General features: G+C 42.2%; 1 protein-coding gene across 4 annotated transcripts in view; it reads left to right on the plus strand.

Moving 5' to 3' along the window:
• Nucleotides 1-13,968, plus strand: part of Dbt (dihydrolipoamide branched chain transacylase E2) — a 43,878-nt gene that overhangs the window by 12,868 nt on the left and 17,042 nt on the right. For 3 of the 4 annotated variants that reach the window (XM_036191039.1, XM_036191037.1, XM_036191038.1), the window contains exons 2-4: nucleotides 2,581-2,704; nucleotides 5,257-5,332; nucleotides 10,786-10,967. Coding sequence is in view for 1 of the 4 variants with exons in the window: in XM_036191037.1 (XP_036046930.1) it covers nucleotides 2,581-2,704; nucleotides 5,257-5,332; nucleotides 10,786-10,967 (382 nt within the window). In the remaining 3 variants the exon portion in view is untranslated. Of the gene's footprint in view, nucleotides 1-2,580; nucleotides 2,705-5,256; nucleotides 5,333-10,785; nucleotides 10,968-13,968 lie in introns of those variants that run through there. The other variant, XM_036191040.1, reaches the window with a different exon arrangement.

The raw sequence follows: 13,968 nt of genomic DNA on the forward strand, positions 1-13,968 counted from the left end.
TTCATAATTTTCACTAGGCATCTCTACATCTTTTATCTGAAGAAGCAGAGGTGATTATTTCTTTTTTGTTGATAAAGAGCCAGGGTTAAAAACATTGAAGGAAAAAGGAAAGACAAAACAAAACAGGGCATTCGGAGAAGAGAGTCCGGTCTGCTCAGTTTTGAGCCGTCAACTTAAATGGTTTTAGTTAGGCTTCGTGGTCCCTAACTATTACTCTCCGTAGGAATTATATATAGACACTAGAGACTGGTGGGATGGCTCCGCGGGGAGACGCACTTGCTGCACAGGCCTGAGGGCCTGAGTTTGATCACCGGAACCCGAGTCAAAAGCTGGATTGATTGTGCACATCTGTAATCCCAGGACTCCTGTGGCTAAATGGGAGGCAGAGACAGGAGAATGGTGCAAGAGCTTGCTGTCCAGCTAGCCTCAAGAGAGACCCTGCCTCAAAACAAGGCGGAAGGACAGAAGTGCTGACCTCTGACCTCCACTCATGTGCACTCACACACACACACACACACACACACACACACACACACACACACACACAATGATAAAAGTGAGTTATCAGGTGGGGATGGGAAGCTGCCTGTAATCCCCGCATGTGGGGGGCAGACAGGGAATCCCCAGAGCAAGATGGCTAGCCAAGTAACTGAAATGGTGAGCCCTGGGTCCCGTGACAGACCCTGCTAAAGTATATCAGAAGGACTGAAAAAGACAGTCAGTGTCAACCTCAGACCTCCGTGTGCATGTGCACACATAGAACATGCCAACACAGGCATGGGCACACATACATATGGGTCGAAAGGTAATTTAGGATGAGTTCTTTAAGGTAAAGATAGGATATGTAATTTAAAAAAGGAACCATCAGTTTTTCTGTGCCTTCAGAAATCAGAAATATCTACCACTTAAGAATTTAAATAAAGGAGCTGGAGAGATTGCTCAGCAGTTAAGAGCACTTATTGCTCTCAAAGAGGACCATCCTTTACTTCAGTTCCAGGGGATCCAACCCCTTCTTCTGTCCTCTATAGGTACCAGGCACAGATGTCATACCCATACATACATGCAGGCAAAACACTAATACACATAAAATAAAATAAGTAATTTTTTAAATTATAAACTTAAATATATTCCATAGTCAGACTTTTGATTTTTATATTGCTTACTTTTAGAAAAAGAATAAATAAAATCCTTACTTACAAGTACATATTAAAATATGACTTGAAAGTGTGGTGGCGTGTACCTGTAGTCCCAACTGTCTGGGAGGCTGAAGGCAGCAAGATCACTTGAGGCCCAGTGTTCAAGACTAATGTGGGCAGCATAGGGAGACCTGTTGCCACACTGCAAATAACTAATGTACACAACTAATGTGATGTTCTCTAAGCAAAAGTTCCTTCTATATAAGTGTAAATTTTAAATACATAACGGTATTCTCAAAAACAAAGCCTAGAAGTTATTGTAGTTTAAAAGGTGAGGTTATCAGATATTAATAACATTGAAAGGTTAACTTTACGAATAAATTATAAGTTAAGGACATTTAGGTTTTGATATATTAAGTGTACTTAGGCCTATCATAGTAAGGCATTATACAAAGTAGTTAACAGAGTCCTCTATTAAATTAGCATAAGAAAACCAGTGAGTGTGCTGGAGAATAGTCCTGCAGCTAGGAGCGCTGGCCGCTCTTCCAGAGGACTAGGTTCCGATTCCCACAGGGCAGCTCACAACTATTTGTAACTCCAGAGGATTCAACACCCTCTTTTGGCTTCTCTGGGCAACAGGAATGTACAGAGTACACATATTATACCTGTAGGCAAACCTCAGGCACATAAAATAAAAGAGAATATCTCTTAAAAAGAAAGAAAGAAAGAAAGAAAGAAAGAAAGAAAGAAAGAAAGAAAGAAAGAAAGAAAGAAAGCCATCTGGGCTGCTTAGAGATAGTGTGCCAACAAGCCCTGGGTTCAGCCCCAGTACTGAGAGGAAAATCAAAACTTTTGGACATGTGCTTTTCATTGTCTTAAATGCTAACAATGGCTGTGGAGCCTTTTATTGGTTTGTTTCTGCAGTCCTAGGATGAACTCAGGTCCGTAGGAATGCTAGCGGAGTGCCACTGAGCCCCCGATTTCTTTCATGGCATTATTCAGGGATTCTAGCGATGGAAGCATATCCACTCACTGAAGTGTAAGGAATTGGGGACAGTGTTTTAAACATACAAACATATGTGCCCCAGTGGGTGTAGTATGACTTATGCTCATGGTTTCTCTATAGTAGGGTTTGAGTTCCTTTGATTGCTGGGACAGAAGCAATTTAGAAAATCATCAGTTTCATCAATTTGATTGTTCCTGCTGCTGAGTATTCTGAATTTGCCTAGATGACTCAATATTGACATGGACATCAGCCTAAAACAGAACGGAACAGATTTCAGTGTGTACTTAAACAGCCATTAAAATAGTTTAGACTTTTATTTGGGGTGTGTGGGGTGAACCCACAGCTTTCTGCATGTGGGGCATATACTCTGCCAATGAGCTTTACTCCCAGCCTCCGAGGATTTAGAATGCTCTTTTTGTTTTGTTTTCTCTCTGATAGGTTTGTGTTCGCTATTTTCCAACATGTAATAACGTACATGTTTTGAAGCCAAAATGTGTGTGTTCCTTCAGTTATCCTTTGCTCAAACATAATCAACCGCAGCGTTCCCTGAGAACAGCGGCTGGTAAGTACACTCCCCAAATAGCATGTCAAATAATGTTATCTCTGTCGCCTCTTTCTTAGTAATGGAAGACTTCCCAAAGTCAAGAGGTTGATCCTGTATTGCTAGCATGGCCCTCCCGCTCTCTTCATTTCCTCTTTTCTTTCCCCTCACTCCATAGCTGCCCTTAATGCTGGCATCGTTGTACAGTTGGGGCTGGGTTATACCGTTCGTCTCTTCTTTATTCTCTGATTTTCTAGGTGCACTCATTAGCACTGATGTGACCTTCTCAGTTCAGGTAAATTGCTGACTGAACAGAGCATCTTTATATCCTTGTGCACAGTCATTCTGTTTGTGAGGTGAAACTTAATCTGTTGTTACGATGGCATGATGTAATCACTCTGACTGCCCCTGAGTAGCAAGTTCCCTGGCTTTTACCTTTCTCCCAGCTACCCAGCCTCTGCAAAGAACCTGAGGCCTCATGTATTAGATTTAGCAAAGGCATAAGAGCTGGGGGGGGTTGTTTGTTTTGTTTTATTTTTCTTCGAGATAAGGTTTCTCTGTGTAGTTTTGGTGCCGTCCTGGATCTTGCTTTGTAGACCAGGCTGACCTGGAACTCCCAGAGATCCTCCTGGCTCTGCCTCCCGAGTACTGGGATTAAAGGTGTGCACCCCCACTGCCTGGCTGGCATAAGAGCTTTTTTCTGCTGGTCTACTGAGAACCCTGACAAAGAACCCTAGATTTCAATAAGTTCTTCAGCATTTGGCAAATAAGGGGCCCTGGCAATGGGAGGCAGGGCAATGCTAGGTAGATTCTGCCTGCTTCTCCATGCTTTTAAATGCCATCCTCAATGGTCTCAATGTAAGCTTTACATTCCCACTGTTTTTAAAAAGATTTGTATCTATTTATATATGCGTGTGTGTGTGTGTGTGTGTGTGTGTGTGTGTGTGTGTGTGTGTAACATACCCACACTACTATGTGTTTTATCCCTAGCACCACACCACATATACAATATGTATAGTAATTTATTTTGGTTATTGTATAGGTGGAAAGTGTGTGTGTGTGTGTGTGTGTGTGTGTGTGTGTGTGTGTGTGGTGTATATATATGTGGGGTGTGTGTATATTTGTGGGGTGTGGGGTGTGTATATATATGTGTGAAGTGTGTGTGTATGTATGTGCTCATGGTGCTGGAGATAAAACCCAGAGCTTCACACAGAGTCAAGCCGCCTTCCACTACGCTCACTCTGCTCAGGCCAAGACTTCATTTTCTATCCCTGATCACTTGTTACTTCCCAGAGGAAGCAGAGACCACTGCAGGAGGAACAGCAACTTCCTGCTTTGTCCTCCGAACACTTCTTATGAACTTTAGGTCTCTCTGTTTATCAGTTGCAGGTTATGTAGGCTGTTGTGGTGTTTGTTTGTTTGTTTGTTTGTAGACAGGGTTTCTCTGTGTAGCTCTGGCTGTCCTAGAAATCACTCTGTGAACCAGGCTGGCCTCGAACTCACAGAGATCTGCTGCCTCTGCCTCCTGAGTGCTGGGGTTAAAATGTGTGCCGTCACCGCCCGGCTTCCTGTTTATTCGTTGTTAGCTGTATGACAATGGGACAGTTGCTCACCTCTGTTTCATCATCTAGAAAATGAGAGCAACAGTAGTATTTAGTTCAATCCCCCTGCCGTGATCCTCATTCAGGAAGCGTGATCACCTGTGTGCAAGGCACCCTAGGGATGTATCAGAAGACGAAACAGATCTTTACAGTGAGCACACTACACAAGACAGGGTGTGTGTTTAAGTACCTACTGTCTCTGGTCACTCACCTGAATCTTTTTAGTTTCTTTTACTCTGCCTAATGAAGAGAGGAAAGAAAAGTCTTAGGGATAATTTGGCAGAACATAATTTGGACATATTAGAAATGTTTAGGCATGGTGGTGCACGCCTGTAATCCTAGCACTCGGGAGGCAGAGGCAGATGGATCTCTGTGAATTTGAGGCTAGCCTGCTCTACAGAATGAGTTCCAGGCAGCCAGGGCTACACAGTGAGGCCCTGTCCCAAAAGAACAAACAACAATTAAAAAAAAAAAAAAAAAAAAAAACTAAAAAACAAAAAACAAAAAAGAAGAAGGAGGAAAAGAAAACGTTTCCCAGGCTTCTGGATAAGCAGTGGCCTGGTTGTAGCCATAAGTATGGAGGATGGTTATTAGAAGGGAGAGATCTAGTTGAAAGCAGGCCTTTTTTTGTACATCAGTATTGTTTCAAGCTGTTGGAAACTTCTTAGGAGAAACATTGTCACCCTACCAAAGAGCATTATTTGATAAGTTGGAAAACATAAGTTCTGTAGCAATAGATCTGTGTCTTGGAGTAACTTATGTAATGCTTTAATGGTTATGCTTTTTAAACTTATAAATTGCTGGGTTTTTCTTTGGGAGGGTTGGTTTTTGTTTTGTTTTGTTTTGTTTGTTTGTTTGTCTGTAGGATGGAACAATTTCTGCCTGTACTTGAGAACATATTCTAATTTTAGAAATAAAAGTAGCTATTGATAATACATATTTAATGAGATCATTTCCCATTTATTTTTGAAGTGCTACAGGGACAGGTTGTTCAATTCAAACTCTCTGACATTGGAGAAGGGATTCGAGAAGTAACTATTAAAGAATGGTAAGTTAGTCTCAACGTAATTTTAAGTCAATGTAAAATTGGTTGAATATGCAAAAAGTAAGACTCAAATTGGGAAACTTCTTTGTGATATGCTGGTAGCAGAAGTTATTCCTCAAGTCTCTTTCTTTGATGTGATTTATTAATGATCGTCATTTTATTTTATGTGTGTGAGTGTCTTGCTGCATGTGCATCTGCTGTGTGTGCATGCCTGATGCCCTCAGAGGCTAGAGAGGCCATAGGGTCCTCTGGAGCTGGAGTTACAGATGGTTGGGAGCCACCATGTGGGTGTCAGGAATTGAACCCAGAGCCCTTGGTGACTGAGCCATCTCTCCTGTCTCTTTCTCTTAAAAAAAAAAAGAGAAAGAAAAAAAAAATCCCTTAGCTGTCTATTCTTTGCTTCAGCTAAAAAAGAGATTGCTTTCTAAGAGATGGTTGATACAAAACCAGGACAGAGCAATAGTCAAGTCAGCACAGTGAGCCTGCAAACTAGGCACTCCACCTCTGAGTTACACCCAGCCCACTATGATTCTGGAAGAATCTAATGTATGAACTGCCAATTTCCTTCCTAATAGCTTAAAAGCAATCCTGTCGTCTAACGCTCTGCCACACTGAAAATGGTCTTCAGTAAGAAGATGTGGTTCATGTTAGCTGATATACCTGGCCTGTAGGCTTACGAGACACTTTACCTGAAAGGCACAAATCAAAAAATCCTCCGGAAGCCGGGTGGTGGCGGCGCACGCCTTTCATCCCAGCACTTGGGAGGCAGAGGCAGGTGGATCTCTGTGAGTTCAAGGCCAGCCTGGTCTACAGAGCGAGATCTAGGAAAGGCGCAAAGCTACACAGAGAAACCCTGTCTCGAAAAAAAAAAAAAATCCTCCAGAAAACTTAAAAAATTAGGACTGGAGGGATGACTCAGTGGTAAGAGTGTGAACTGCTCTTCCAGAGGTCCTGAGTTCAATTCCTGGCATCTACATTTGACAGCTCACAACTGCCTATAACTTCACCTTTAGAGGGAGCCTATGCCTCTGTCTCATACTTACATACTTACATCCCCCCCCCATCTATAACAAAAACTTTAAAATTACATAACATAAATAAATAGGTACATAGATGATTGGAACAAAGGAAGAAACCTTCTACTGCCTTTGATGTTCTCCGTCCTTTTGTGTCTTTTATCTTTCGGGGAGAAAAATACCTCTTGCCACTGAACTAGGTTTTTTTGTTTGTTTGGTTTTTTTGTTTATGGTTTTTTTTTGTTTGTTTGTTTTTTGAGACAGGATTTCTCTGTGTAGCCTTGGCTGTTCCGGATCTCATTCTGTAGACCAGGCTGGCCTCGAACTCACAGAAATCCACCTGCCTCTGCTTCCCAAGTGCTGGGATTAAAGATGGTTGCATCACCACCGCTCAGCACTAAACTAAGTTTTAAAGATTTTTAGAAGTAGCAGTTATGATGAATAAAGAGATTTCTCCCCCACCATAGTTCTTTATTTTTCCCCTCAAGATAGGGTTTTGCTCTGTAGACGAAGCTAGCCTCAAACTTGCCATCCTCTGGCTCAGCCTCCTGTGCCATCGATGCTGGGATACTGGTTATGTTCCACTGTGTTTGGCTCAAATATTCTTTAAAGAACTGGACTGAGGCCCGTGAATGCCATTTCCTCCACTTAGCATTCTTTGCTTTGCAAGCAGAAGATGTTAGTAACAGTTGTCTTTCCTGGCACTCTGTGACTGTGACTGAGCCATGGACTCAGAAGAGCCTGGCTTTGAAACTTGTGATGCACCTGTTCTCTGCTGAGCCACTATGTCTTGTGGTGTGGAATCAGGGAATACTCATGGCTCTTCCAACTCACAGTGGTTGGTAACACAATTAAAATGTAATATGTAGGAAATGTCTTACCTCTCCAAAGGACTGTGTACATTTGATTTATTGATACCTTACTTCAAGACCAAGTTTTCTTCAGACAAAAAAAAATTTAACTTATTAATTTCTATCTTATTAATTTTGTAGCTCCACGTGCATAGTAAAAGGGTTAAGGCTCTTAGAAGAGGAAATTATTTTTTCCTAATGAGAATCTTAAGGCCAGGCCTGGTTTTCTCAGCTACTTTGGAGGATCTCAAGTTTGAGGTAAGCCTGCACTACACAGAGAGGATCTATCCCCCTCATCCCAAATTTAATAGTTTATTTTTTATTTTTAATTTTGAGATGAGAGTATCTTGATACATAGCCTAGGCTGGCCTTGAACTTGTGATCCTCCTGCCTCTGTCTCTTGAGTGATGGGATCACCAGTGTGCCTACCATGCCTGGCTCTCAAACTTTCTTAAATGACAGACATGTCACATGAGTTCCCATGAGTTCTTGAAGAATTATTAAGAGCTTTCTTGACTTGTGTTTGTTCTCTAACTTAGTATATAGAAATGACTCAAGAAAACTATGTGCATTATGGTATACTTGGAAAAATGCTCAAAACAGGATTTTGTCTGTAGGATAGTGTGCAATTAAGGAGTTTGAGGCCAGCCTCAGCCACATGATGGGACCCTGGAGAGAGAGAGAGAGAGAGAGAGAGAGAGAGAGAGAGAGAGAGAGATATCCATAAAATTGGATCACTTAAACAAATCCATTCTACTAATGCTTGCTTTCTTATTGTCATGTTTAAACCTTTTATATTTCATGTAGTTACTGATAAGGTAAGATTTTTGTCTGCTATTTGGTTGATGTTTTATGTGTTTGTGTTTATGTATTTCTTCTCATTGCTACCTTCCTTTGAGTCAATTAGCCATTCCTAGTCTACTGTCTGAATTCCCCTTTTAACCTGCCTGTCATTACCTGTATTGTTATTTATTTCTTCGTGTGAATCTGAGTTCAGCGTTTCTCATGAGGATTCTAAACATTTCTTGAAGGGTGAATGTGTTAGTCACTGGTTTTACCAGTTTTAGTTCTGGAAGATACTAAATTTACAAAAGGTTTATTTCTATTATTTTTAAATGTGTGTGTGTGTGTACACAAGAGTGCAGGGTCCTCACAGTGAGAGTCTTCGGAGATCCCTGTAGCTGGAGTTATGGGTGGTTATGAAACCCCTGATATAGGTGCTGGGGACCAAACTTGGGTCCTCTTAACCACTGAGCCATCTCCCCAACTCCTCCTCAATTTTCTAAAACTAGTTTTGCTAGACGTAAGCTATTTTATTTTTTAGACAAGGCCTCCCTATCTAGCCCTAACTGGACTGGAACCCACAGAAATCTGCATGCCTATGCCTCTTGAGTGCTGAGATTGCTACACCAGCTCGAGATGAATATAACATTAAAAATTCTATACTTATTTATTTAACTTAGTGACTGTTTTGCCTGCATGTATGTGTGTGCACCACATCCCTGCTACCCACAGATATCAGGAGATGGTGTCCGATCCCCTGGAACTGTGATTACCTGTTGTCAGCTACCATGTGGGTGCTGGGAACCGAACCTGGACCCGACATATGCTCTTAGCCACTGAGCCTCTCCAGCCCCCTAATGTAGTACTGTTAAGGACAGCCTTTTTCTTTTCACTCATTGACTGTCATCTCTCTTCCTTCTAGAATTCTTGTTTTCTGATTAGAAAACATCTGTTAATCTCAGGAACCTTCCCTATAAAGATGTGGTTGTTAGCAATAATCTATAATAATCTTCTGGACAACTGTGACCAGCAACTCAAAAGAGGGCTTCTCATGACGGTGTTGGGCTTTTGTTAGATGGTCTTTGGCACTTGGAGGGAGCATTGTCAGCCAGAATGGGAAAATGTCATTTAAACTGTTTATACATAGACGTGTGTATTATAGGTTGGTTGGTTGGTTTCAAGGTAGGTAGTTAATAGTATGTTCCTTGAGGCTTTCTCTCTCTCTCTCTCTCTCTCTCTCTCTCTCTCTCTTATTATTATTTTTTTTCATGACAGATTTCTCTATGTAGTTTTGGTGCCTGTCCTGGATCTCACTCTATAGCGCAGGCTGGCCTCGAACTCACAGAGATCCGCCTGGCTCTACCTCCCGAGGGCTGGGATTCCAGGCGTGAGCCACCACCTCCCGGCCTTGTAGCCTTTTCACACACCCTTGTTTTTATTTTGCCTTTCTCTCTCTTTCTTTTGTATTACCTCCCTCTCACCACCCCAACTTTTCCTTATGAGATCACTGTGCTCTGCTGCTCCCCTCTCTCCCTGATTTTTTACTCCCCAGCTCTCCCACCCCAGCATGGTCTTCCACAATACGTACTCATATCTGAATATTTGGGAATTGGAGCTTCTGATCAAAGAGAACGTAGGATGTTTGTCTTTCTGTGTCTGGTCTACCTTAGTCAATCTTTTCTAGGTCCACCATTTACCTGCATAGTCCGTGATCTCATTTTCCTTACGGCTGAATGGTGTTCCACGGTGTATATGTACCATGTTTTCTCTCCTTTCATGGGAGAAAGAGCATTGATGTCCATTCCCTGGCTATTGTGACTAGAGAAGCAGACAGTAATGAGCATGCTGAGCAAGTACCTGTGTCGCAGGACCTGACTCCTTCGCGCATGGACCAGGGAGGAGTATGTCTGGGTCGTACGGGAGATTGACTTTTAGCTTTTTGAAAATTCTCCACAGATTTGAGATTTCCCAAGTGGCTGGACCAGTCTTCAGTCCCACCCACAGAAGAGGACTCCCTCCCCCACACTCACTTCAGCGTTTGTTGTCAATTGGTTTGTTGATTTTTGCCATCCTGACTTGAGTGAGATGAATTCTCAAAGTTTTGGTTTGAATTTTCCTAATTGTTAGGGACATTATTTTAGTTCTTTATTTCTTAAGGCTACAGCTGTACAAGGCAAAAGAGGATGGCATTAGGCAAGTTAAAATCACAAAGGATACATATTGAAGACATCGTCGTTATTATTGTTATTTATTTCTAAAAACTGTTCATTCTTTAAGTCTGATAAAAAGCTAATACAGGTTGAATATATTTTATCTGAAATGTTTGCTACCAAAATTACTTCAGATTTTGTATTGCAGTGTATTATAGAATACTTGCTTAAGCTTTATCATTTGAGCATCCAGAATCCAAGATTTTGAGTATCACTATTTGGACAAAAAGAAATTCAGATCTTGTATGTTCTAATTTGTTCTAAAGGGATCCTCATTATGTAATATTATACAACATGAGGAAATACCACTTAAATGTAGCGTTTTAAGAACTTATTTTCTCAAAAAAGTGGATCAAGCAGGAAACCTGAAATAAACCTGCAAGTACAGGGTTTAGTTTTGGTTTTTAATTTCAGCATTTGTGAGGGGTTTGTTAAAGAAACTCTGAAAGCCATTTCCATCTTTTCTAAAGCATTTCTTTGTGCGCCCCCTGGGCTGGATGGCTTTTCATGTAACATTGCGGTATTCACATGAACATGCAAGGATGACTTGTAATCATGACTGTTCATGTAAAAGTGTCCTTGCCTCTTTCTTCCAGGTATGTAAAAGAAGGAGATACTGTCTCTCAGTTTGACAGCATCTGTGAAGTTCAAAGTGACAAGGCCTCTGTCACCATCACCAGCCGCTACGATGGCGTCATTAAGAGGCTCTATTACAATCTAGACGATATCGCTTATGTGGGGAAGCCTCTGATAGACATCGAAACCGAAGCCTTAAAGGGTAAATGTGTCGTGCTGCATTTATTACTGCCCTCCTCTTGTTGTGGAATCCCAGTCAAGTAGTCCTTGCTGGGCGTGGGCTACACACTATAATCCCAGAGCTGGTGTGGAGGAAGCAGGAGGATTGGGAGTTTGGGCTACATAGTGAGTTTGAAGCTATCCTGGGCTACAGAGAAACTCTGTCTCAAAAACAGGATATTCTAATTTACAGAACCTAGGTTGCAGATTTAGAACAGAAAATTAGGAAAACTGCAAAGATTTTTCTGTAGTACCTGATTTTCTTTCACTCAGATACCACAGCAAAAACCTGTGCAGTAAGATTTCATTTGTCTGAATGCCTGCCTTCTGGAAACTTTATGTTCAACGAAGCAAGAAGCTCTCTCAGGGACTAAAGATTGAGGTCCAGAACATGGGTTAGTAAGAACACAAATTGAAGTCTGGAAAAGTTGAACCTAACGTAGTAGAATTGCAGGTTCAATGTCTTAGATCTGGAATCTTCACTGGCTTGGTCTCTGTATAGATGGTTGTAACATAAATTGCTAAATGGTCTTTTAATAAAAAAAACAAAAACCCAGAGCCAGATATTGGGGTAAATGCTGAAAGATCAGAGAGACAAAGGAACAAGCCACTGCCACATCTTACTTTTAGGACTCCTCAGCCTGGAAAGGTCTCAGTTCCTGTCTCCTCATGCCTTATATACCTTTCTCCACCCAGCCATCACTTCCTTCTTAGTTCTGGGATTAAAATCCTGTGCTTCCCAAGTACTGGGGTTAAGGTGTGTGCCACCACTGCCTGGCTCTGTTTCTCTCCTAGACTGAGTCAATCTTGTGTAGTCCAGGGTGGCTTTGAACTCACAGAGATCCAGATGGATCTGCCTCCTGAGTGCTAGGATTAAAGGTTGTGTGCTACTGTCTGGCCTCTATGTTTAACCTAGTGTCTTGTTCTGTTCTCTGATCTTCAGGCAAATTTTATTAGGGTACACAGTATATCACCACAAATGGCCAGTGGTGACACATTACGGAAGGATTTTGTGTAGGGCAGGAGTCACCTCTGAGAACCAAGAGCAGAGGAGGGCTTCAGGGTTGCAGGAGAGAGAGCACACTTGTAACATCCTAAGGACAGCTCACTTGGCCCCAATTCTTAAAAATTCCACAGTACTTCTCTGTGACCCACTCCCAGGATCAAGTCTGTAGTCACGGGACTCTGGGGGACACTCAGACCATAGCAGTGCTGACACATACGTTTCTCTATTTTCTATACTATACATGTGCGTTCTCACCGATGGTGGCCGTGAGAGCCAAACTACATCAGCAGTAGAAGAGAAGAAAGGAAATCAGTGAAAATGAAGAGACTGGGTAGATTTAGCAGTCGTGGCACTTACATGTCACAAAAGGGAATGCATTAGGAGCACCATACAGGAGGACACAGGAACATTGGGCAGTCCCATTGGTGGCAGAGAGCTCACTTTCTGTCTCAGAGGTTGACTGAGCTCCTCATCTTGAGAAATAGCTTCAGCTTCAGGCCATGAGAGCAGGAGGTTCTGTGGCAGTGAGTGGGAAGGTGGTTAAGTGGACAGTGCTTCTCACACAAGAATGCCCTGAAGACCCAAGCTTGGATCCCTGGCACTCATGAAAACGCTGGGCATGGCAGAGTGCCTCTGTAACCCCAGCGCTGGTGAGCACAGAGAGGCGGATCCCAGGAGCCCACTGGCTAGCCAGTTTACCTGAAAAGGGGAGGCCCCGGTTCAGTGAGAGACCCTTTCTCAAAAACTAAGGTGGACAAACAATTGAGAAAGACATCTGACATTGACCTCCGGCCTCTGTGACTGCATCCATGAGCAGGAATGCAAGCGGGCTCACATACCCAGTAAAAACTAGGGCTGGTGTGGGGTGCACACCTTTATTCTTAGCACTCAGGAAGTAAAGACAGATCTCTGTGAGTACCAGGCCAGCCAAGGCTACATGAGTCTATAATGGGATTCATAATCAGCATTTGTTATCTGGGAAATGTTGAATAAAGACTTCTACTTCAGAAGTCAGGAAGGAGTATTTGAACAATAGTGACTGGTAGTTCTTCAACTTTATTATTTATATAACAATAATATCTAATACTATAATCACTTTTTTCCAGAATCAACATTTGTGGTACTTTGAATATGAATGTCCCCCATCGGCTCATATATTTGAATGCTTATTCACCAGGGAGTAAACCTCTTTGATGGGATTAGGAAGCGAGGCCCAGTCTCTCCATCTGCCTGCAGATCAGGATGTAGCTCTCAGCTACTGCTCTAGCTCCATGTGTGCTGTCATGATTACGGACTGACCTCTGATCCTGTAAGCAGGCCCCCAATTAAATGCTTTGTTAGGAGCGGCCTTGGTCATGGTATCTCTGCACAGCAGTAGAACACTGATGTAGACAACATCTTAGGTCCATTTTGTTTACCTTTCCCTTCAAGGAATTCTAATTTAAAAAAAGAAAAGAAAGAAGGGAGGGAGGGAAGGAGGGAGAGAAAGAGAAATAAAGAAACAGACCCAACAAAGATATTTGGGCAATTCATTGAATAGTAACAGATAAATTAGGAAATGTCTGAGGATTAATTAACAGCCTGTAACTAATCAGTGGTTGCCTGTGGTAGGGTAGAGAGAAATGAGAAGGGCTGGGAAACACTACCAAGGAATTAAAGGGCACTGAATTTTTTATGTATATTTTATTTATTATGTATGTGCATGTGCATACCACTATGCACATGCAGGGATCTGAGGACAGCTTTTGGAAAGTGGTTTTCTCCTTCCATCATGTGGATCCTGGGGATCAAATTCAAGTTGTCAGGCCTATGGACAGGTACCTTTACCTGATGAGCCATCTCACTGGCCCCTGGACTTTTTTTTTTAAGATATCAAGTCTCACTATATGGCTTTGACTGGCCTAGAACTCACAGTGTAGACCAGGCTGACTTGCCACTTCCTCCTGAGTGCTAGGATTAAAGACATATGCCATCATAT

Source organism: Onychomys torridus, chromosome 6, assembly GCF_903995425.1.
Source record: "Onychomys torridus chromosome 6, mOncTor1.1, whole genome shotgun sequence".
Classification (NCBI taxonomy): Eukaryota; Metazoa; Chordata; class Mammalia; order Rodentia; family Cricetidae; genus Onychomys; species Onychomys torridus.